This window comes from Dromiciops gliroides, chromosome 6, assembly GCF_019393635.1.
Source record: "Dromiciops gliroides isolate mDroGli1 chromosome 6, mDroGli1.pri, whole genome shotgun sequence".
NCBI classification, from domain to species: domain Eukaryota; kingdom Metazoa; phylum Chordata; class Mammalia; order Microbiotheria; family Microbiotheriidae; genus Dromiciops; species Dromiciops gliroides.
Genome location: NC_057866.1, coordinates 164,610,526 through 164,637,256, shown reverse-complemented (window position 1 = coordinate 164,637,256; position 26,731 = coordinate 164,610,526). Strand labels below are relative to the sequence as shown.

At 37.0% G+C, this 26,731-nt stretch overlaps 1 protein-coding gene across 8 annotated transcripts in view; it reads right to left on the bottom strand.

Annotated features, from left to right (window-relative positions):
- DCLK2 (doublecortin like kinase 2) overlaps positions 1-26,731 on the bottom strand; it is a 216,141-nt gene that overhangs the window by 164,649 nt on the left and 24,761 nt on the right. For all 8 annotated transcript variants that reach the window (XR_006353556.1, XR_006353557.1, XR_006353555.1 and 5 more), the window contains exon 2: positions 15,686-16,020. Coding sequence is in view for 5 of the 8 variants with exons in the window: in XM_043970689.1 (XP_043826624.1) it covers positions 15,686-16,020 (335 nt within the window). In the remaining 3 variants the exon portion in view is untranslated. The remainder of the gene's footprint in view (positions 1-15,685; positions 16,021-26,731) is intronic.

Here is a 26,731-nt window from a genome sequence, read left to right as displayed (position 1 = left end):
CCAATTGATGACCACACCCTCAGTTTCCAGTTTTTTGCCACTGAAAGAAAAAGCTGCTATAATTTTCAAGTATGTGAATAATTTTCTCTTCCTTTCGACTCTGTGAGGTATAGCTATTGTAGCGGTATCTTTGAGACAATGGGTATGCAAAGTTGAGTAATTTTTTTTTGGCCATAGTTCCAGATCGATTTCTGGAATGCCTGGATCAGTTAAAAGCCATTAATGTGTGTTTTCCATGTCCCTCCAGCCTTTGTTATTTTCCTTTTTCTGTCAACTTTGCCAATCTAACGGGTAGGAGGTGGAACCTTAGAGTTGTTTTAATTTTTATCCATCCTGATTAATAACTGAGTGCAAACTCACTTAACTCACTATATCCGAGGGTCTCAGATCAGCCCATGTTCCACGTCCCATACCAGCAACCTTCTTGCCAACAGCACCTCCCTATCCCATGGCCATTCGACATGTCTTGATCTGGTAATCCTAATCTCATTATTAATACCCGAAATTTCTGGCAAGAGTATGTCATTTGACTTCCTTATGGTTCCATTTACTACCTCTGTGACTCCCCAGACCAAAGTACCCTTCCCTGGCTACCAGTTCCCTATGAGTGTAATCTCCATATATTAGAATGTAAGGTCTTTGAGGGTAGGAATTGCATTGTGTATTTCCAGTCCTTTACAGAGTACTTAGAAAATGATAAACCCTTAATAAATGTTATTCATTAATTCACACCAACCTGGAAATTTTCAAGTGTGAATTTGATAGCGAACTGTGTGTGTGTGTGTGTGTGTGTGTGTATATGCGTGCATGCATCAAAAGACTAAGAAGGCTTACTTCCACCCAGGGAAGCCTTGAAGGGGAGAGGAAGAATATACAGAAACTCATGGAAAACATCTACTGGGAGGCAGCCAAATTTAGTGGAAAGGGTCCCAATTCTGGCTCTGCCACTTACTACATGTGTGACCTTGGGCAAAACATTTATTTCTCTCAGCTTTCATTTTCCTCATCTAGACTCCAAGACCATTAAGCTAAGGCTTCTTTCAGATTTAAATCTATGATCCTTTCACAATATTAAACTCTTAATTGTTTTTTAAGAAATGGAAGGATTGTGACCCAATTCAGTCAGCAATTTTTCCCTCCTCTTAGTGGAGAAAATATTAACACTGATGAAATCCTGGATCTTTCAAAGCATTGAAACAAAAATGTAAAGGAGCTAATTCTGCAGCACTAAATGAGCCATCTATAGTTTCCATTGCTAGAGAATACAATAAATACAAAAGGGAGAAGACAGGGAATTTGTCACATCTATGACTCCAGGTGTTTATTCTACCATGACCATACAGCACAGAGAGTTCAGATAGGAAAAAAATCATGCTGTTTGCTGTCTCTACAACTGAAAACAAAACGTACTCCGCATCCCCCAATTACTACAAAGACTCTGCTGCTATTTATCAATCTTCAGTGGAATCCAGTCCTCTCCACCACCTGATGTGGGGAACTGCATTCATTGCAAAGGATATGCATCCTTTTCAACTTGCTTCCTTTCCCCCAAAATGCCCTTCCTTTATACTTTATTCAAGCTGGCTTCCATTCTGAAAGAGTCCTCAGTCTCTGCTGGCCTTTAGGACTCATATGCTTTATGAAAGCTCATTGACATATAACCATTCTATAGACTCCTCACATTTAGAGCTTAAAAGACCTTTAAAGATGACTCAAACAACCCAACTGACCTTGGTGATGCAAGCCTATAATTAATTCCAGGTACTAGAGCCACTTCAGTCTTGTAGAATTTCTGAACTGGGAAAGTCTGAGCTCCAAAGGGTCTCTAAGAAAAAAAAAATCAATCAAGCCCACTCCCTTATTCTGCAGATGAAGAAACTGAAGCCCAGAGAAGAGAAATGACTTGCCTAATCTCAAATGAATCAGAAGTAGCAGAATTTAAATTTAAACTATGGTCCTGTTTTCAAATCTAGCACTCCTTCCACTATATCATGATGCTTACATTACAACCTGTCACACCCCACCATTTCTCAATGATGTTCATTTCTGAATCTGTGTGTAGGATATTCATACAAAGTACCTCAACTCCTCAAATTATCTACCCCACCACCAATGATGCAGTCCATCTCTTTCACCACTACTCCAGAAATCTTTGAGGCATAGGATCACAAAGTAATGAGACATGAAAACAAACAAAAACAAGAAGCATACCAGAATTCACATATCCGAATGGATGTTCTTCAAGATAGTCGCCTTGACTAAATATTAATAAGGAGGCATATTTTTGGACATGGCCAATATGAAAATTTGTTTTGCTTGAATATGTATATTTGTTATAGGTGCTTTGTTTTTCTTTTTCTTTTTTTTTTTCCAGTTGGGGAGTGGGTGGGAAGGCAAGAACAATGTAAAATTAATCCCTGACACTTTTTTAAAAATCTTATTTTTTCTAAGATCATTAGGGAATGGACCAATTAATTACACCTAGGAAACTATGTAAACTCTCACACCATCCTTAGATGGTGCCACAAAGTACAACCTTAAATCTTTGCTAATGATGGCAAAATTGGGGAAATGAGAATATACAAAAGTTTCAGAGCTTCTGTTTGAAACTGGGGCTACTACATTCAATCCAATTCAGCATATGTCTATTAAGCATCTAGGGTATACTCAGCACTATGCTAGGCACTGGGAGGAGATACAAGAGGTTAGACAAACCTATCCCGACTCTCTTGGAGCTCACAAACTAGTAAGTTGTATATCACATCTGACAGCACCAGCATAATTCAAACTTGAACTTCTAGTGTTCCATGCAAAAATGAAATTAGAAAAACCAAGCAAAATGGGCTTTAGCAGTTTTACGTTTTAATAACTTTAAAAAATGGGAATCTGTCTTCTCAGTAAGCATTTCCATAATGTTCAGGGCTATATCTTACCCTTAAAAATGATATATTGCAATGTGTGTGCTACTTAAGACTACAGGATTAAACCACTTAACCTTTCAGAAATACAACCATGTGGCACTAACTTGGGTAAGTATCAATATACAGATGTTTGAACACCTTCTTTAACTTATGCTTAAATGTCGTTTTAATGACTTAGCATGTAGGCAAACTAGAAGAGCTGTATTTTCAAATGCAGTCAAATCCCTTTATGCTCGTATTTGGGGAAGCCTGCCATAAATCATTACAAAACATGAAAAGAAAATGGAAAATAAATCCTTCACCATTTCAGTGAGAAAGAAGAGCCTGGAATGTATGAGGTAAAGCTGAGGCACCCGTTTTGTGTGGGCGGTTCTAAGTTTTTAAACAGTCTGTACTCACAAGGAATATCAGCTACTGTGGAGGCAAACCTCTAATGATTCCAGTGATTTCTAAAACTTGATGCTCTAAGTCTGACAGCAGGATTACACTACTATTAAAACATGCTAAAAATACAGATAGAAAAACAGCCATTAGATAAAAATCCTAAGTTTAGTACTCAATAACTTAAATGTGTGATGGTGAAATTAAAGATTCTGGGGAAATGGCCAGGGAGTACTGAAAACCACTGAACAATTGTTTTATCACTTATTTTCAGTGGTGAATAAATATGGTTTATTTCTCCTAAATGCTAATTCTATAAAGAAGAGTTCTAAGAATGCTAGTTTGCGCTCGACCTCAGAGGCAGTATGGTATGTGGATAAAGAACTATGGAGTCTAGAAGACCAGGTTCAAATTCTGCTCTGGCTGTGAAATCCAGAAGCAAGTCACTTAACCTTTCAATGCCTCAGATAATTGTCTAAATCACAGGTGAGTTACCATCCTAGGTATAATCTGTAACAGTGGAGAAAGTTCACTACACTGAATGAAATAACAAGTCCAGGTTACTATAGTATATTTGATCTTTTAAGATAAAATAACTGAATGTGAAAATTGACAGTAGATTTTCCACTTTCTACTTCCATAAAAGTAAAAAAAAAAATTCTAAATTGAAGGTAGCAGGGGGTCAGAGTAGTTTAAAAAATGAAATGGGATCAAGAGATGAAGCTTCAGTTACAATGGAGATGTTAATGAGAGAAGCAAGAGATAACAGCATGGTCCATGTTAGGGGATGAGTTGTGTAGCTTGTGTCAAGCAAAAAAAGCCATGACCAAGTACTACTATGCTATAAGAAATGATGAGCTTGTTGATTTTAGGAAAACATGGATAGACATGCACTAAGTAATGAAGAGCGAAATGAGCAGAATCAAGACAATGTTGTATATAGTAACAGCAGTGTTGTTTTAAGAACAATTTTGAGTGTTTAAGGAATTCTGACTAGTATAAATATCCAAATTAACTACAAAGGACCTTTGAAGGAAGATGCTATCTGAATTCAGATAAAAAACTTGTATATATAGAAAATGAATTTATATATATATATATATACATACACACACTTGTCTAATAGTAGCCATCTCTAGGGCGAGGAAGGGGGAAGAAGAATAAAGGGGGAAAAGTTACATGATAACTATTATATATTTAAAAGGAATAGCAAACTGTACATAATAGATATGCATTTTCATGTGCAATCATCTTTTTTTGCTTGTTTTATTTCAAATTAAAAATAAAATACAACTTTTTAAAAGCCATTACAAAGCTGAATCCTGTCATCTCCAACTACATGGGTGGGTCCAGAAGTAGAACAAGTTAAATCTAAAGAGAATTAAGAGAATTAATTATATTTTCCCTGACCTCTATTCCACCTTTTCTCCTTCTAGGACTCAAGTTAGTTTGAGACAGTCATTTATAAGCTATATCTTACCTGTAAAAGGAGAAGTACTCTTTCATATGAATGACCAGTAAATTATTGAGAAGTTCTATTACTCATATTGGAATAAATTATTGACTCAACAGTTTCATGATCAATCAACAAACTCTTATTAAGTACCTGCTATATGACAATAACTATTCTCACCACTGATGCTACATTGGGGATATGGATAAAAGTGAGGCAGGTCCTGTATTGAAGGGGGAGGTATTGACACCTAGAGGAACTAGAAAGGGCCTTTTAAAGGAGGTAACACAGAAGTGAGGCCTTGAAGAAAGTTAGGGATCCCAGAGGTGAAGGTGAACAAAGCAAGAGCTCTATACGCACAGGGAACAGTATGGATATGGGATACTGTGTACATGGAGACCAGGTTAGCTGGGATGTAGTGCAGGCGCCAGAACATATATGATGTAACCAGAACATATATGATGTAACCAATCCATAAAGACAGACTGAATCCAGGCTGTGAAGGACTTTAAATGTCAAACAGTGAAGTTTGTGTTTCATCTTAAGGGCAATGGGCAGCTGTTGAAATTTCTTGAACAAAAGAGTTACATGTGCTTTAGGAAAAGCAATTTGGGGGCTCTGGAGGATGGACTGGAGAAGAAATTGACTAGCAGAAGACTGGTTAAAAGGCTGTTACAATAGTAACAAGGTAAGAGGTCATCAGGGCCTGGACTAGAATGGTTGTGGCTTAAGTAGACAGAAGGGGGCATCTTTGAGAGATGCTGGAGAAGCAGAATCAATAAGACCTGGTAACTGATTAGCTATGAAGGATGAGTGAGAGTAAAAAGTTGAGAAGGCCCCCTAGGTTACAAACCTAAGTAACCAAAAGAATTGTGGTGCCCTAAACAGAAATAAGGAAGTTAGAAAGAGGGGTGGACTTAGGGTAAAAAGTAATGGATTGTGCTTTGAACATGTTGAGTTTGAGATGCCTATAGGACATCTAGGGGAAAGTATCCAGCAGGCAGTTAGAGAGTTGGGGTTGGAGCTCAAGAGAGAGATGAGGGATGGATATGAAGATTTGGAAGTCATCAGCAATAGAGATGCTATGTGAATGGTGAATGGATGAAGTCATCAAGACTGAGTATGGAAAAGAGAGGACCCAGGAATCACCCCAACCAAGTGACCACTGGTCCACACACTCCCTTGAAACCCGGGAATATATATATTTCAAATGAAAATATCTTTAGAAGTATCTGTTTTGTAATACACATGATGTTGAAATAGGTCTAACAATGTTAAGTAAAGGAGAACTTGTAAAGTAATACTGTGTGGAGACTGTCACTGGGTCAGCTCAGGGGACTCAGGGGCTCAGCTTCAGGCATATTATATAGACTAGCATGTACCACATAACTCAGAGGAGGTGGAGGGCCAGTGCCTGGGGTGACAGGTGACTACTTCCTTACCCATGGTTGGGGGGAGGGGAAGAAATTGGTTTGAATCAGAGTACCACTTCTGCTACTTAGTAGCTGTACGGAGACCTTATAGACCATGGGCAGAACACCCAACCTTCCTGAGCCCCCGTTTCCTCACCTGTATAATTGAGAACATTTGCACTACCTAACTCACAGAGTTATTGTGAGGCTAAAAAGGAATGTGTGTAAAGAGCTTTGTAAACCTGAAAATGCTATAGAACTATGTGAGTGATTATTGTCAGATAAGCGATTATCTTGGGGCCATAATTATGAAGAAATTTTGTTTTTCTTCAAAAACATATACATCATTGGTCTGTTGCCTTCTTAAGGGGACCTTTTCTCAACTGCATCTGTTTTTCAGATACTTTAATTAAGTTATTACATTATTTTTATTCATTGCATAAAAGGTAAAATAAGATTTTTTCTGGTGGTTTAAAAAAAAAAAAGAATAACAGGTGGGACAAAACTCAGGGAGATGAAAATATCCGGAAGGAGGAGGTGCTTGCTATATTGCATCAGATCCTGGGAGAGGTCAAGAAGTATGAGGACTGGGAAAAGGCTATTGAATTTAGCAACAAGACAGCACAGGGACCTTAACAACCTCAGGTACCAAAACTAACCCTCCAAAGCAATGTGACCAAGGGCAATCACTTGGCACAGCAGCTTTTGTGTAGGAGGTTCAATTACAGTCACCCAATTCTCTCGAGTTGAGTTATCTCAAAGAAAAAGCCACCTCCTTTGATTGGATGCCTTGGAACCACTAAACAGCAATTTCGGTGGACAAAGTGAAATGGATCTGATAAATGAACTGACTGGTTTTGAGTCAAGGTCGGTCAGTAATGTCATTTTTCATCCTTCCCCCAAGTAAAAATAAGTTTCAGTTTCCAGGATTGGAAGTGGGTAAGCCCATCAGCACCTGTCATTAGGCTGAAATTCACATAATCTGTTTGAAAAGGCTATATAGCCCTTGACTTTATGGCTAGCTTTGACCTTTCATCCAATGGAACTCTTAGAAATTAACATGGAAAAGAGTCAGGGCAATTCAGAGTATACTACCAGCTACACAAGAAATGCTTTTCTTGTAGGAAATTTATGTTTTGTAAATTGCTCCAATACATCAATACGTCAAAAGATGCATGATTTCTTACATGTGAATACTCCTTCAACCTAAATCACAGCCCCAGTTTTCATGAGTTTCTACGGCAAGAGGCCTTAAGAATTTGCTGTCAGCCTTCTGATGGGGAATCTCTCTAAACTCAGGTATTCTGGTCCTCAGATAGAAACTCACCAATAAAATGCCTGTTCTCAAAGCCTTTCTAGCTCAGTAGCAACCTTCCAAGGATTATACTCTGAAGGAATATAATTCAGGTTAATATCTACAGCAAGATAAGGCAATGGAGGGGTAGAGTTTGTTGTTTAAACAAATTAAGTAGTTTAAAATTTACTAAGAAACTCCCTATGTATAAGAGCCTTATGATATATTCTTTCATAAGGCAAATATTAATTGGTACTCTTTTTTAAATTAGGATTTTCAGGTGTTCTTAAAGCATAATTTAAGCAAGACTCCCAGTATGATGATACATGTTATATGGATTAATGAGCAATACATTGTTTCATACAACTAGAGAAATCAGTTTAACAAGTAGAGAAATTACTACTAAAGATATTCATTAATGCTCTTGTCTTTGAACATATGTAATACATTAGCAAAAATATAAGTAATGAAATGCAGAAACAAAACTTGATTTTTGTGTTCAAAATATTTTTGATCCTGTTCATGTTCTGTACCTCACATAACTCATAGTGATCTCAATTTAATTGTACCAATAAAAAGGGATAGCCAAAGTTATTCCTTCTTAGTATTTTTTAAGACACTATGGATAAATGAAATCTCCTTTGGTAAAGCAGAAAGAACCCCAAAATACAGCCCATGTTATCCGCAACATCTTAGGTTAAGAGGCCAGAAAAGTGCATGAACCTTCTCTCATCTCCCCCACTACCTCTACCCCCCAACACCACTAGAACAAAAACTAATCGATTGTTTTTCATTTATGGAAAGATAAATATTTCTATGTTCAGGGTAGGGCAGCGTATTATGCTGTGCTATCTTGTGGCTCTTCTAGGGGAGAGAAGGAGAAATTCTCCAAATTAAACAGTTTCTGAATCTCAATTATCTTATCTATATATAAAGAGCATGGAGAAGTAAGTCCTTTAGTCATATAGGGAATAGGGTGTTTTTCCCCCATGAAAACTAAAATACCTACATATATAATTTAGGGATTTAAAAAAAAAACCTCTAATTTAAAAGATTTTTTTTGAAGAGAGATTTTATTAGTTTCTGCATGAGAAACTTTTTCTAACAATGCAGATCAACACTTTCTCTACAATTTATAATCTCAGAGATTTGCCTGATGGCTTGTAAGAGACTTGGCTCATGGTCACATAAGCAGTCTATGCAAGCAGGAGGCCTCAAAACTCAGTGTTCTTGATTCTTATACCACAATGCCATGCTTCCTAACCTTAAGAGATTATTTTATGGAATGACTGATTATCAAGAAATATGATGCCACCATATGCTTATGTAACATGGGCAACTGGATAATAGGGGCCATTTCTTGAAGCAACCAGAGGTATTTTCTGTACAGTTTCTGTCCACTGAATAGAAGGAAGCTTGTAGATGTGAGGGGCTTGTCCTCTGTAATAGGAATGGGGAAGGAGAGAGTCCTTTCATTGGCTAAGCTAACTCATGAGTTATAAAAAAATGAAGCTACTAGGCTGCTGAGAGTTCTCTTTCTTTCCAGATGTGAAATTTGTAGACTATTTGGCGTTGATCCCTAGAGCTGGGGTAGAGCAGGGGTGACTGCCCAGTCTCTCACTGTGCTTCCAGGAGGTGCTGAGATGGCTGTCTTTATCTCTTTGTGTTTGTTATTTTTCATTTTTTGGTGACTGGAAGTCCTGAGATGGAAGTCTCTAGGTGACCCTGTGTGTCTGGAAAGACCTGGAAAGCTAGAGTTGTGGCCAAAGCATCATCCAGCCGCTAGCACATTTTCAGCAGCAGTATCCACATGGACAGCACTGGTAGCAGAGTCCATACAAATAGCAGTGACTGACAGCATAGAAAGATTCTGTATCAGATATCAGCCACTGCCAGGGGAGGGGATAAGCTTGGCCTGGCCTATCAGCAAAACTGACTATGGTAAAACATAAAATGTCTAATTAGCATGTTTGCAAAACTGCTTTAGGTCCTGATGAGGCTTAATATATATTAGCCTCCCAACTGACTGCAATTATAGCTTTAAGTTATTAAATTCTTTCCTATTCATTCTGTTAAGGCATACTATGATCCTTTTATGTTTAGCATTTCTCTCTTTGTAGGAATAAGCTACCTGTTCCACACCTGATTCATGTTGTACATTGATTGCCTCTTTTACTTTCTCCTTTGGGGAGACCCAACCATGAGGCATTACTCAAGGTATAATTAGCATCACTCCTAGGATGCCAAGGTGAGGGCTTGTTAGCAAACCAATCAGTGTGAGAACAGGGAACCTACTCTTTTTAATTAGGGATGAGCCTTCTCCAGGAATGAACCCCATCACAAAATGCTTAACTAGACAAAGGACAGGGTGGGGCGGGCACCCCTCTCCCATTCTCCCAGCAGTGGTCATCTTATGTTGAATATAAAAGTTGTGATTCTGAATGATCAACCCTGTGTCATGTTCTACATTTTTTAAAAGGCTGTGAAATTGGATGATTTCTATAAAAACTATAAGCTACTTGAAAATTTTAAGAGAACAATTATTACAAAAATGAAAAGCTGTTATGGCCCTCTGAGAAGGGGTTTAATTAATGGCTCTTTGTTCTCCTTATGTTTCTGAAATGAATAGAGACTAATATTGAAAAGTCTGGCAATGATACAAATGTCTAGGAGTGTTTTTCACCAATTCCAGTTGCTCACTGTTTTTGAGCCTTATTCCTTCTCTTGCTGAGGGAAGCAATACATTGTTCTAAGATTCTACAAAAAGCATTATGTTTATTTGAAAACCACTGTAAATGGAAACAAGTAAATGCAAACTAAGATTTCATGCATAATGTAAAGCCATAACTTACCATTTTAGAAGCTATTTTTAAAAATGTCTCCACCTTTTACATTTCAACACCCAACTATTCTTGCCTTTAAATAAGTTCTAAACAGTGAATTATTCCACTTCTTTTCCATTTCTTTTGAGTAAAAAAATTTTCAAAAAGAAGCAGCATAAAATAATTCATAGATAGCTCTGGCTTCTGCACCAGGATGACCTGGGTTCAGTTTCCACTTTAGAAACATACTGGCTGTAACCCTAAGCAAGTCACTTAACTTCTCAATGCTGCCGGGCAACTGAGACCTTAAGTTACAAAAAGCATCCTGATCTATATCAGTCCCAGAAGTTCGTCACTGGAACCTCCAGACCCTGATGAAATCACAGATCCAGTAAAAAAAAATTAATCCAAGTTTCCTGGATTTTGGGGAAAAAAAGTACATTTCCACTTAATTATTTGGTTTAATATCTAAATAGATTTCATTTAAAAAGAAAATTAGAGGGGTGAATATAGGATCTCTTAGTATCTTACTAAGTTAGGATGTAACAATGTCATGATATAGTATATCATTATTATATTATACATTATAATATTATATTAACATCACATTGTTATATAATATGGTAATAATGATATGGCAATTAAATAATAATGGGAGCCAGGTGGTTCATTGGATAGAGTGCTAAGCCTAGAGTCTGGAAGATTCCTCTTCTTGAGTTTGAATCTGGCCTCAGACACCTACTAGGTGTGTGACCCTGAACAAGTCACTTAAACCTGTTTGCCTCAGTTCCTCAACTGTAAAAATAAGCTGCAGAAGGAAATGGCAAACCAAGAAAACTCCTAATGGAGTGACAGGGTGAGACATAATTGAAACAACCAAAGAACAACAACAAATGCAATAACATTTTCCTAAATGTTATTTTTGTTCAGGTTGGTCTAGATAAGCCCTAATTAAGGTCCCCTACAACTCTGAGATAGTCAACAAATATTTATTAAGGACTTAGGTACAAGCAAGCACCAGGTTAAATGCGGGTGGTAGTTTTTGTCCTTTGTTGTCAGAGGACTAAATCGACATCACTATGTCAGGGTCAAGGTATAGTATGTCCCACTGTGTCTGATCAGACCAATACAAGCTCCAAAGGCTCTACCATAGGTTGGACACAAATAGTGTACATCAACATTTGGAGTGGAGATGTCTCTAAACTCATGCATCTCGTGTTTCTTTTGAGCTACTGCAATTCTGCCCTGCTCACAGAGCACAGCGCCTTCTCTGATGGGGGCATGCCATGCTAGGTGGCACTGGACTAGTGTCCCCCATGTCCTACAACTGATTCAAAGGGTTTCAAAGAAGGGCAAAAACAGGGCTCCTGTCCTCAAGATATTGACATTCTAGGGAAGGAGATTATATATAAAAAGAACTGTAATACACATAAATAATGAAAAGACATTAATCTCAAAGGGAAAGTCTTACAGTGTGAGTGAGATGACTGCAGAAAGTGGGATTTGAGCTAAATCTTGAAGGAAGACAGGGAAACTAGGAGGTAGAAGTGGGGAGGAAGAGGATAAGCGGCTCCAATGGCTGAAGAACTCCCCAAACAGTTCCTAACTGCCCACAACAACCACAGTTATCACCTATCATTTGTTGTGCAAGGATTGTGCAGCTATGATGATAATGCGAGCATGCCCAGTCTAGGAGGAAATTTGCCTATCATAAAGCCCTTATGATATGACCGAAGGAGAATCATGGCTAGTATCTAGATTCTAAAATGATTTCATTGAAGATACCAGGAAACTGAAATGGGTGGAATCCTGAAGTCAGAAACTATCTGAAATGAGCTGACCAGCAATCATAAAATCCATAAGAGACACAAGCCCTAAGTAGGACCAGCAGTCACAAGGTTGCAATGAGAGTTACTAACACACCGAGGAAATATATCATAGCACAGAAAAAAAAGATGAATTAGATAGGAAACCAGAGGCTATAGGCTCAGATCCAGGCTCTGAGACTTAATATCTCTGTAACCTTAAGCAAGCCACTTAATCTTGATGGGCCTCTGCTGCCTGGTCCTTATACTGGTGAGGTGATAGGGTCAGAGGGATGGTGGAAAGTTTAGCCTAGATGATCACTATGGACTCTTCCAGTGGCAAACATAAGATCAAGTGATACCAAAAAAAGAGATTCCTAATTCCTAATTACCTTCTCCCTTTAGAGGAGAGGAAAAGATGTTCATTTAAATTGACTAATTCAGAAATTTTTCTACACCCAGAGGAAAAAGTTAACATTGTTTTATGAAGAATGGTCCAGTGGCAAGATATAAATCAGGATGACTGGAGAGGGCCCCAGACATTTAAGGCAACTGGAGTTAAGTGACTTGCCCAGAATCACACAGCTACTAAGTGTCTAAGGTGAGATTTGAACTGCAGTCCTCTCAACTTCAGGGCCAATGCTCTATCCACTTCACCACATAGTTGCCCCTTGAAGAATGGTTAAAAGTAACTTTAAAAAGTGTTCATTATCCTTTTAAAAATAAATAGCTAGGGCAGCTAGGTGGCGCAGTGGATAAAGCACCGGCTCTGGATTCAGGAGTACCTGAGTTCAAATCCGGCCTCAGACACTTGACACTTACTAGCTGTGTGACCCTGGGCAAGTCATTTAACCCCCATTGCCTTGAAAAAATAAATAGATAGATAGATAGATAGATAGATAGATAGATAGATAGATAGATAGATAGATAGATAGATAGATAAATAGCTTATAAAGGAGGACTAGGAGGTAGAAGGCATATCCAGGATTGAAAATGATGTTTAAACAAAAGTTATCATTAAAAGTTATTTTAAAAGTAGAATCTGAATTTGTGAAACACAAAACAGATCCCCCAAAAAGACCAAAAAGAGTTCAATTAACACAATTATTCTTAAGAAAGATCTTTGAAGATTGGAACAAAACACACTAAGCAAGAAAGAGATGTGTCAAACAACCTGCTCTTAATTTTTTCCACTTTAAAATAGCAAGTCCATCCAAGAGCATAAAATATGAATTGGCAAAAAGAAAACTACAGTTATTTGGAACATATGGGACTCTGGGAGCCCAGAACTTGTAATGGTTCCAAAGGAAATTTTTATTTGAAATATTTTCAAAGCATTTCTTTTCTCTGTACGTGCAAAAACAATTGCTTGATGTTTTCCAGAACAGTGACAGGTTTCTGTTATTCTTTAAAAATACTTCACACTCATGCTCACAGATCCTGAGACTTAATTGTTAGCAAGCTGTTTCCATTTCTAAACTTCTGAGTCTGTTTTCCTTTCTCAACCAGAAAGTGCTTGATGTTTTAAGGTGTTTTCTTTTTCTTCAAGGGGGTGGTAAAGGGGAAGGAGGCAGGGAGCAGTGGGATGTGAAAGAATAGCAAGAAGAAACAGTGTTCTGGTTAGACTCTTCTGGGAGGCCAATCGCACCCCTTCACCTTTGAGCAGGTGGAAAATCTCCTTGAGAAAATGTCTAATATCTTGCTTTCTCTTTTCCCCTTGCTTTCCAGCTACTCCCTTCAAAGTGCTAGGGAGTATGTGTGAGAGAAATCAGGGCAAGTTGGAAGGAGGGGATGAACCAATACAGATTCCTCCCCCAACCCTTTCACTCAAGAAACTGTACGTGGGCTACAGCATTGTAAATACACTATTAACACAGCATTATGAGTGAGCTGATTCCCACACAGTCCAGGTGCCTGAAAAACAGTCTTACAGTGTGCATTAGCAAAATCGGTTCATTTGAGTTTACTTCCATGGCAATTCTATAGAAGATATGCTTATTTATTTTTGGACAGTGAGGGAGGTCCAAGTTATGATAGATTTAATCAATGTGGAGAACTGAGGCCAGCTTACTCTATCTACTACAAAAAGCAGTCCTTTCCCTTGAGGCACTTATATTCCACTGGGAAATAACATGTACACAGATAAGTAAATATAAGATAACTTGAAGTAAGAAAGAGGAAAAAAAATCCTAGGGAGATAGTTTTCCTTTCCTTTGTATCTAATAGGTGGCACCTGAAGAAAGTTACTATTGAAGAAAGCAATGAATTCTAAGAGGAAGATGAGAAAAATGTATTCTTGGAACAGCCTAGGCAAAAGTGTGGAGGCAGGAAAAGGAATGCCAAGTTCACAGAACAGCTAGTAGACCACCATGGCTGAAACATTATTGCAAGTCTGTTAGCATGTCACAAAACTCTAGCACCTAACTAAACCTGATTTTAGGGAGTAGGAAATTACTTATGTTTCTCTCTCCTCCCAGAAGACCCTAAATCAGTTACCCTAAATCAGTTACACAGATACATTAGCTTGCCAGGTCTGTCACCATATAGCTCTTCAAAAAGTATTCTATATTGTAACCTTCCATGCAGGACTGGAGCCAAAAACTCATTTTTATTGACTAGTTGTAAATATGGTAAGGAGAGCAAAGGCATGGAAGGAAGTAGGTAAAAACATAACACAAGAAACTGGTCATTGGAAAATAAGTGATTTCTAAGACAAGATGAATTAATAGAATTCAACTTAGTAAAAATAAAAAAATAAAAGTCCATTCTGAAATCACTTGGTTTTTTTTCAGATGACTGATAATTCAATTATAGTAAAACTCAGAAGTCACAGATTAGAGCTATTCCCATATTATTGCAGTGTCTCCTTTGATCATGTTTCCCTTTTAACAGGTTCCTTACACTTCCTATATTGTTACTGTCACCACAATTTGCAAAGCATGTTTTTGTTTTGTTTTTTACATTTTTTGCTGTTTTCTCAGAAATACTTGTCAAACACCTTGGTTGCTCACAGTTTTAAATAGAGGCATCTTCTTCATTGCTACATAGATTGCCAACAATGAATCTAGCAGAATAAGTGAAAATCACCTTTGGAGATGCCTCTTGGAGTGAAGAAAACTCACAGTGACCACTCTACTCTAAGCTGAAAGTACAAAAAAAAGAATATTTGCCCATCTAATATAAAAATTGAGTAGAAATGTTTTTAACAGTTTCTCCCTGCTTCCTCAGAAAAAGAAGGTCCTGAAACTTACTAGGTGTGTTACCTTGGACAGATTATTTCAGTAGACTGTGTTTATTTTTGAGACATTTAGATAAAAAAAAATGAAGGCAGTTCACAGATCAACTAATTTCTGTATAGAAGGGGTTTATGAAGCAACATGTGTTTAGATGAAAGCATAATACTGCCCTGTTTCCTTGGGACCAGGGATGAACTGGTGCAAGAATAATTGAAATTAAAAAAAGGCAAGGTTTTAGAACCTACTGAGTTAATTTCCATCTTATCACCTGGTTTGAGATGTACACAAAACTAGGAATAAAGCTTACTTCTCAAGTTTAACACCCTTACATAAAATAGATGTTGTTGCATCTTCCACTCACCTGCTTCCCATCAAGTGTACAAAGTCTTTTGACAACACCCGAATCTAGTTTAATTGCTTCTGTTATGTCTGTTAAGACCTGCTCAAACGAATGAGCTGTCTTTTTATTCAGCAGGATCCTCACAGCTTTTCGGGGCTTCACTCCACTTCGAATCACAGTCACCAATTTGGGCTTGATGAAATCTTTGCTTTCTTTCACTTCACTCTTTGTAGAAGCTAAAGGTGTCACTGGCCGAGCTGACCCAGCCTTGATGTTCACGGACCAATTTGGATTAACATTCTTGGTGTAATCAACTTTTCGAAATGGTTCATTAGATGCACATACATAACTTTCACCTAAGAAAAAAACAACAACATAATTCTTATTATTAACATCTTTCCTCACCATGAAAGCTGCTTTTTTTCCCACAAGAAATAACATTTATGAGAACGTAAAATGTTTCACCATTAAAAAACAGGTTAATTCAATAGTTCGTTTTTTTTTAAAATAAGGTCGATTCAAGACAGTAATAGTAGAAGAATGAACCTTGGAATACAACTCAGAAAATCTGGATCTTAGCCCTGACCTTGCAATTAACTCTATAACCTTGTCATGTAATTAAGAAGAATGTAATAAAGGACAATGAAAATCCAGCTCTATTACTTTGTTTATTCTGAAGTCACAAGACTTAAGGACAAATCTCTTTCCCTCTTAAGACCTTAAGTACCTTAAGGTACTCATCAATAAAGCTGGTTAGACTAAAGTAGTTCTTTTTTTAGGGAGGTTGGCAATGAGGGTTAAGTGACTTGCCCAGGGTCACACAGCTTAGTGTCTGAGGCTGCATTTGAACTCATGTCCTCCTGACTCCAGGGCTAGTGTAAAGCAGACACTGTGAATGTGTTTTTTAATATTTTTATAATTGCATTTCAATATAATTGATTTCTTTTGTAATCCTGCCTACTATATTTTATGCATTTAGAAGCATTATTTTGAAATGGAATCCATACGCTCCACCAGAACACCAACAGGGTCAAGGACACAAAGAAGGTTAAAAAAGACACCCTGCCCTAGATGATTCCTAAAGGTCACTTTCAACTTCTAAATCTATGATTCCAAACTACAAAAGGTTTTCCATTTTGGAAATAAAAAAATAAATTTAGTTTATCTATTTTATGCTAATTGAAGAGATACCTCTGACACTATGATGTTTCCCCTGCCGCAAATCCAAAGATCTCAGTTCAATTCCAAGTAATAAAACACTATATCTTCACAGGGTTGACCAAATAACATTCAAAGAGCATTTATTCAACAAATGGATGAACAAACAACTAAAGAATTTAAGATTTTGATGATGCAAAGAAACAAAAATCTACATAAGATTTGTTTTCACTAAGGAATCAGATTTGTAGAAGAAACAACTTACCAAATGTCTATTCAAAATTGCTTAGGATATATGTGTATATAGATAGAAATACATATATTAATGAATAAAATTACCCATTCAAGGTCCCTTGATATCTTCTGCCTAATTTTCTTTACAATCATCATTGAATCTATAATATTTTAAAATAGTTTTTACTAATAAGCAACACAAATTTTGAAAAAACTTTAGACTTATATAAGCATAGTCACATATTTCTGTGACTTGGCAAATCACTGAATCTCTCTAAGACAACTTAGACTAAGGTCCTTCCAGTCTTTAAAATTCTGCAATTATATTATCTTTTAATCTTTACTATATAAGCATCATGTTAAACAAATACTGTATCTGCTCAATATATATTGTCATAAATAAATGCTACTACAGACATAGATAAACATAGATATATTTTCCCAGATCTTTGATTTGTTATCAGGCATAGTCCTGGTATGGAAACTCCTTCCACCAATGTAAATCAGCAACTCATTGGTAAGGTCTCAGTGCCTAGGATGCTGAGAGGTTAAGTGATTTGCCTATCATTACAGAGACAGGACTGAAACCCAGAACTTGACTCCAAGGTGAATCCTTTGTGTGGGATAGGGGTAGGGGATGGTATTATCTCCACAAAGGCAGATCACAATCTATGTATACCTTAGTAGATAATTACCTAAGTCTCAGAGACGTTAAGAGGTAGGACTGGAACCCAGGTCTGATTACATTTTCAGTACTTTAATCTATGCCAAGCTGCCACTAACATTTGGGGGGGGGGGGTGGCGTCTAGATGGGTGAGATAATTGGCACAGGAAACTCTAGTGAGGAGATTTCCTCTACTGTTGCAGTTCTACAACTTAAAGAGTTTCTTGAGGGGGCAGCTAGGTGGCACAGTGGATAAAGCACCGGCCCTAGCTTTAGGAGGACTTGAGTTCAAATCTGGCCTCAGACACTTGATACTTACTAGCTGTGTGACCCTGGGCAAGTCACTTAACCCTCATTGCCCCACAAAAAAAAAAGTGTTTCTTGGAGCACCCATGAGGTTAAGTGCCTAGTCCAAGGTTACACAAAAAATATATGCCCAATGTAGGTGGGATCTGACACTTCTCTATTTACTGAGCCATATTGATTCTAATATATGCATAAGAAATTACCATAGTGATAAAAAGGTGTTCATCTGGAAGACACAAAAATATCTTTTACTTTTATAAGAACTTAATATATAGCACTGATTCATCTTTATAATATCCTGTAGATGTTATAAAACATAATCTTCTTATTCAAAAAAGAGAAAACCAATTATGAGAAAATTTGCCCAGAATACATAAAAAGTTTTCTCATAATATAAGTTTCCCCAGAGCAGGGACTTCTTTGCTTTTGCCTTTGTAGCCCTAGCTACTTTCTCCGGGAACTGGCATATAGGAGGTGTTTAATTGACGCTTACTGAATGATTCATTGGTTGAGCAGCAAAACCAAGAATACAAGAATCATTGAAAAAAGCAGTTAAGCCTAAATCCAATTTATAAGAATACAAGTCATTCCCCAGTTAAGTGAGAAATGATCAAAGAATTTGAACAGGCAGTTTTCATATGACGAAATCAAAGCTATCTATTGCCATATGTAAATATGCTCTAAATCACTATTTTTATAGGAGTTTTTATTATAAAGTATTTTATCATTTTCCATTTACATGTAAAGATAGTTTTCAACATTTGTTTTCTTAAGATTTTTAGTAACAGATTTTTTTTCTCTCCCCTCCCTTCTCTTCCCCACCTCCCCAAGACAGAAAGCAATCTGATATGTTATATATGGACAATCACATTAAACATATTTCTGCATTAGTCATATTGTGAAAGAAGAATCAGAACACAAGGGAAAAACCTCAAAAGAGAAAAAAAAGTATAATAGTATGGTTCAGCCTGCATTCAGATTCCACAGTTCTTTTTTTCTGGATGTGGAGATCATTTTCCATCATGAGTTCTTTGGAATTGTCTTGGATCACTGTATTGTAGAGAAGAGCCAAGTCTATAACAGTTGATCTTTGCACAATGTTGCTGTCACTGTGTATAATGTTCTCCTGGTTCTGCTCACTTCACTCAGCATTGGTTCATGTAAGTCTTTCCAGGTTTTCCTGAAATCTGCCTGCTCATCATTCTTTACAGCACAATAGGATTCCATTACATTCAGATACCACAACTTGTTCAGCCATTCCCCAATTGATTGGCATTCCCTCAATTTTCAACTCTTTGCCACCACGGAGAGAGCTGCTATAAATATTTTTTAAATTTTATTTTTTATCTTTTTTCATTTAAACATTTTATTATCTTCCAATTAAATTTAGAGACAGTTTTCAACATTTGTTTTTATAAGATTTCTAGTTTCAAATTTTTCTCCCTCCGTCACCCCTCCCCAAGACAGAAAGTAATCTGATGTAGTTTATATATGTACAATCACATTAAACATATTTCTGTATTAGTCATCTTATGAGAGAATAAGAGGATAAAGGAAAAACCTCAAAAAAGAAAAGCAACAACAAAAAACAATAGAAATAGTATGGTTCAATCTACATCTAGATTCCACAGTTTTGTTTTGTTTTTCTGGATTTGGAAAGTATTTTCCATCATGAGTCCTTTGGAACTATCTTGGACCATGGTATTGCTGAGAAGAATCAAGTGTATCCAGTTGATCAACACATAATGTTGTTGATACTTTGTACAATGTTCTCCTAGTTCTGCTCATCTTACTCATCATCAGTTCATGCAAGTCTTTCCAGGTTTCCCTGAAATCTGCCTGTTCATTTCTTACAGCACAATAGTATTCCATTACATTCATATACCACAACTTGCTCAGCCATTCCCCAATTGATGGGCAACCCCTCAATGTCCAATTCCTTGCCACCACAAAAAGAGCAGCTATAAATATTTTTGTACATGTGGGTCCTTTCTCTTTTCTATGATCTCTTTGGGATACAGACTTAGTAGTGGTATTACTGGGTCAAAGGGTATGCACAATCCCATAGCCCTTTGGGCATAGTTCCAAATTGCTCTCCAGAATAGTTGGATCAGTTCATAACTCCACCAATAATGCATTAGTGTTCCAATTTCTCCACAGCTTCTTCAACATTTATTTTTTCTTTTTTTTGTCATAATAGCCAATCTGATAGGTATGGGGGGGTACCTCAGAGTTGTTTTCATTTGCATTTCTCTAATCAATAGTGATTTAGAGCATTTTTTCATATAGTAATAGATAGCTTTGATTTCTTCACCAGAAAAGTGCCTGTTGATATTCTTTGACCATTTCTCAACTGGGGAATGACTTGGATTCTTATACATTTGATTTAGTTTCCTATATATTTTAGAAATGAGACCTTTATCAGAAACACTGGCTATAAAAATTGCTTCCCAGCTTTCAGCTTCCCTTCTAATTTTAGCTGCATTGCTTCTATTTGTACAAAAACATTTTAATTTAATGTAATCAAAATAATTCATTTTGCATTTCATAATATTCTCTCTCTCTTGTTTTGGTAATAAATTGCTCTCCTCTCCATAGATCTGAGAGGCAAACTATTCCTTCCTCTCCAAATTTACCTATGGTATCACCCTTTGTGTCTTAATCATGTACCCATTTTGACCTTATTTTATTATACAGTGTAAGATGTTGGTCTATGCATAGTTTCTGCCATACTATCTTCCAATTTTCCCAGCAGTTTTTGTCAAATACTGAGTTCCTATCCCAGAAGCTGGAGTCTAGGTTTACCAAACAGTAGATTACTATAGCCATTTACTACTATGTCTCTTGTGTCTAACCTATTCCATTGATTCACCACTCTATTTCTTAGCCAGTACCAAATGGTTTTGATGACTGCCACTTTATAGTATAGCTTCAGACTTGGTACAGCTAGCCCACATTCCTGTTGTGATGTTTAAAACCTAAATGTGGGTCCTAACCTGCCCCCCAGTTTTGGAAAGCAAGCTGGCTAAAATCACTGATAAATTCAGCAAGAGTTTAGGCTTTTAAGTATTTATTAAAATGTATTAGAAGTTAGTGAAGAAAGAGTTGGTATAGCCAGAGAGAAACCCTTGCTTTTCCTAGCAGTCCACATGAAGTCCCTCACCACGCCAAAGTCCTGGACAGGAAGGGGGACTCTCCTGTTCTCTGTCTCCCGCCACCATGCCAGTTCTGGACGAAAAGAGGCTGATTCAATGAGCTGGCCTCACCTTACTACTTCCTGCCTCCCGCCCCAAAAGGGGAGATCCTTCAAGCTGATTGGTTGAAAGTGGTCTCTTGCTGATGTCAGTAGTATACTGCCTCTGAGAACACCACCTCACTCAGGGCCAGCCAGGTGTGGTCTTGATTTTGATGGTCTTCAGGTGTGGCCCCTGGGTGTCTACCAAATCCCATTATTTTTATCACACTGTGCATTTTTTTCATTAGTTCCCTTAATATTCTTGACCTTTCGTTCTTCCAGATGAATTCTGTTATTATTTTTTCTAGCTCTATAAAATATTTTTAGGTAGTCTGATTGGTATGGCACTGAATAAGTAAATTGATTTAGGTAGAATTGTCATTTATATTACATTAGCTCAGCCTACCCATCAGCAATTGATATTTTTTCAATTATTTAGATTTGATTTTATTTGTGTGAAAAGTGTTTTTTTTTAATGTATGAGGTATTTTATTTTTTCCATTACATGTAAAGATAGTTCTCAACTTTTGTTTATACATGCTTTACAATTTCAGATTTTTCTCCCTCCCACCCCTCCCTCCCCCCTCCCCTAGACAGCAGGTAGTCTGATATAGGTTATATCTATATATCTCTATACATATACATATAGATATATATATATATATACACACATATATATACACATAATAACATTAATCCTATTTCTGCATTAATCCTGTTACAAGAGAAAGAATCAGAGCAGTGATGCAAAACCTCAAAATAGAAAGAAAAAAAAAACCAACAGCACCCAAAACAAAAGAAATAATATGGTTCAATCAGCATCTATACTCCACAGTTCTTTCTTTCTTTTTTTTTCTTGGATTTGGAGATCCTCTTCTATCATGAGTTCCCTGGAACTCTTCTGTACCATTGCATTGGTGAGAAGAATATAGTCCATCACAGTAGGTCAACACTCAATGTTGATGATACTGTGTATAATGTTCTTCTGGTTCTGCTCATCTCACTCATCATCAGCTCACGTAAGACCCTCCAGGTTTCTCTGAACTCTTCCTGCTCATCATTTCTTACAGCACAATAGTATTCCATTGTATTCATATACCACAACTTGTCCAGCCATTCCCCAATTGATGGGCACCCCCTCAACTTCCAATTCCTTGCTACCACGTAAAGAGCAGCTATAAATATTTTTGTACAGGTGGATCCCTTTCCCCCTTCCATGATTTCTTTGGGCAAAAGACCTAACAGTGGGATTGCTGGGTCAAAGGGTATGCACAGCTTTATTGCCCTTTGGGCATAATTCCAAATTGCTCTCCAGAATGGTTGGATCAGCTCACAGCTCCACCAACAATGCATTAGTGTTCCAATTTTCCCACAGCCTCTCCAACATTTATTATCTTCCTTTTTTGTCATTTTAGCCGATCTGATAGGTGTCACATGGTACCTCAGAGTTGTTTTAATTTGCATCTCTCTAATCATTAGAGATTTAGAGCATTTGTGAAAAGTGTTTTATAATTGTGTTCATAGAGTTCCTGGGTTTGTTTTGGCAGGTAGACTCCCAAGTTCTAAATCACTATTGATTAGAGAAATGCAAATTAAAACAACTCTGAGGTACCACTTATCAGATTGGCTAATATGACAAAAAAGAAAAATAATAAATGTTGAAGAAACTGTGGAAAAATTGGAACACTAATGCACTATTGGTGGAGTTGTGAACTAATCCAACCATTCTGGAGAGGAATTTGGAACTATCCCCAAAGGGCTATGGGGCTGTGCATACACTTTGACCCAGCAATACCACTACTAGATCTGTATCCTAAAGAGATCATAGAAAAGGGAAAGAACCCAAATGTGTAAAAATATTTATAGCAGCTCTCTTTATGGTGGCAAAGAATTGGAAATCGAGGGAATGCCCATCAATTGGGGAATGGCTAAACAAGTTGTGGTATATGAATGTAATTGGATACTATTGTGCTATAAGAAATGAAGAGCAAGAAGATTTCAGAAAAACCTGGAAAGACTTAAGTGCACTGATGCTGAGTGAAGTGAACAGAACCAGCAGAACATTGTATATGGTAAGAGCAACACTGTGTGATGATCAACTGTGATAGACTTAACTCTTCTCATCAATACAATGGTCCAGTTCCAAAAGACTCATGATGGAAAATGCTCTCCACATCCAGAAAAAAGAACTATGGAATCTTAATGCAGAATGAACCACAGTGTTTCTACTTTGTTGTTGTTGTTTTTCCTTTGTTGAGGTTTTTTCCTTGTGTTCTAATTTTTCTTTCATAACATGACTAATGCAGAAATGTTTAATGTGATTTTACATATATAACCTATATCAAATTGCTTTCTGTCTTGGGGAGGGGGAAGGGAAGGGAGGGAGGGAGGGAGAAAAATTTGGAATTCAAAATCTTATAAAAACAAATGTCAAAAACTTTTTAAAAAAGTAGTTAAGCCTTAAAATTAAAAGGTTTCTATGCTATAGATTATAGTCAGGTCAATGTTAAAAAAAACTGGAGGTCAGCTGACAGCAGGATCTTACAAAGAAGTCAAGTCTGAGCTCTAGCTCAAATAAAAATAATCTTATTCAACATCAGTAAAGCATCACAATGCAGTTTTATTTGTGTGTTTGGAGCAGGAATTTCTCAGTTGTGACTTACTCTGGTTCACCTAATGTATTGTAGAAGAGATCTAATTTGATTTTAATCCAATAAAAATGTGATGATATATTTTGAAGAGGTATGTAAAAACTAAGCTAATTTATAATCTTCCTTTCATTTTTAAGCAAAAAGCAAGCTTTGTAATAGGAAATAGTAAAAAAAAGTTCCTAACTGGGAAAAATAATATTAAGTATTATTTCTAAATAATCTTAAATACAAAATGTTTAAATATCAAATATTTTTTAATTTATTGTTAAATATTAAAACCCTATATTTTTGTCTAAAACTGCTTCAAGAGCAATGAAATGGTAGGGAAGGAAAGAGCTATTATGGCCAAAAGATAGCAGAGAAAAATAAGACAGCTGGGATAAGACTTTATTGCAGCAGAAGGCAGGGGGAACTAAAAGGAGATGATGATAAAAGAGAAGACAAAGGAAAACAATGGATTTTGTAAATTAATGTATTCCCTGCACAGAAGGTTTCCAATGGCCTAAGCAATGTGCCAAACAGAAGAGCTAAGGTCTACTTTTCAAATTTTTCTACAGTCCTTTCAATACTCATTTCCCCCTAATTGGCTTCTGAAAAATCATAGTTTAAAAAAATTGTCTGAAATAAGAGCTTTGTTTCCCATGTATTGCATAAAGTTTTTGGGCTCTCCCCTTCTTCTTTGAATGCAGCTAAGAGTTTAAAATAATTCATTCAAATTGATACATAATTATTTTCCCTGTTCCTATACTCCAGAGATTTAAAAAAAGAAACAGTAGACAAAGCCTTACTCTCCAAATACATCACAGGGTTTTACCAATTTTTGGCCAACATTTTGGCACATCTTTAGTCAATAACTAAGGAATTTCTGAGCTCATTTAGGACCATCCTGGGCCTTTCCCCAAGCTTTTTCTAAAACATAGCAAAATCTTGGTGTCATCAAGTTTGTCTGCAAAAAAGGGCAACTTCGCAACCAAATGGTAACCAAAGTCCAAATCTCAACTTTTTCCATGTAACTTCACTTTGTAGTCCTGACAGCTGGTTAACATTCTACTTCAAGAAGCTCTGAATTTCATCTAAAAACAAAATCCCTTTAAATGTACAAAGGAACTTTTCCAGTCTGAAAAATCGCATTAGCCTAACCACACCCAATAAATTCTTTGCTGTTCTCCATAAGCATCCCCTAGTAGTAAAAATGTCCAAGAGTTCCCCACAAACACAAAAAAGTAAAGGGAGCTTTTTAAAAATTGCACCAAGAGGGGGCAGCTAAGTGGCACAGTGGATAGAGCACCAGCCCTGGATTCAGGAGAACCTGAGTTCAAATCCCACTTCAGACACTTAACACTTACTAGCTGTGTGACCCTGGGCAAGTCACTTAACCCCCCCCCCTCCAAAAAAAAAAAATTGCACCACTGACTTCTTTTCTTTAAGTTGACTGGCCTATGTTCAAATGGTGCAGTTGAAAAAGTACTAGAATTGGAGTTAAAGAACCAGAGTTCAAATCCCAACTCTGCTATATACTATTTGTGTAACCTAGGGTAACTCACTAAATCTTCTGGGCTTCAGTTTCCTCCATTTGTAAAATAAGGTGGTTGAACTAGATGGCGTTATGTGTCTTTAATGGATCTATATGTATGATCCTATGAATTGAATTATCTAAATTCATTGTGATTTGACTTAAAATTTAACAAGTTGAGAGGATATGAAAGCAGGACAATTCTTTAGGCCACTAAGTACTCAACTTGTTATTGTTATTGTTACAGGGTATCCTTTGCTGGAAAAATTATAAATAAGGCCTTTTTAAATTAACCTATTCTCTAAAGGTACATTTAGTCTCAGAGATGAAGACTGAAAAACATAATTATTGATGAGGAAGGATCACTGAGTCTTCTTATCTTTAGAATATTATGATCAGGGCCACTAAGGGGCACAGTGGATAGAGTACCAGGCCCAAAGTCAGGAAGACGCATCTTCCTGGGTTCAAATCTGTTCTCAGACACTTATTAGCTGGGTAAGTCACTTAACCCTGTTTGCCTCAGTTTCCTTATCAGTCAAATAAGCTGGAGAAGGAAAAGGCAAACCACTCCAGTATCTTTGCCATGAAAACCCCAAATGGGGTCAAAAAGAGTTGGACAGGACTAAAAACAACTGAACTGAATGATGCTTATGGTCCAAAGGTCAAACCCTGGCTGTTATTTACTAGTTGTATGATCTTGGGCAATTCCCTCAAACTCTCTGGGTCTAGTTTCTTCAACTTTTAAATGAGGGGGTTAGACTAGATGACCTCACAGGTCCCCATAGCACTAAATCTATGATCCATTATTCTTGTGATGAGAAGGAAAACTTACTAATAAGGAACCCATTAGGGAGGAATAATATTAAATATCAAAGAATATTTTTCTTTTCTTTTGCTCTGCCAAACTATTCAGCCAAGAAACTCAAGACTGCAGGAGAATCTTGGCAAAGACCATTTTGTACAGACTGTTGTTGCTGATGCCTGGAATTGCTTTCTCCAGAGCACACAGCTCAGGTACTATCTCCTTGTCCCCGTTATTAATGCTTGCTCAGGCTCAACATACTCTCTGTCTCCGTCTCTCTGTCTCTGCCTCTCTCCAAATTATTTTGTATTATTTTATATTTTTTGTTCTAGTTGTATATTTTGCATTATTTTGTATATTCACTTTCCTCATCCATAAAATAATGAGGTTGGGCTACTAGCTTCTAAGCTCTTTTTCAGCTCTAAAACTGGTTGTATTATCTTAAATACTTTGTGATCTCTTATCTGTGTGCATGTCATTTACCCCACAAACGCAGCAAAATTC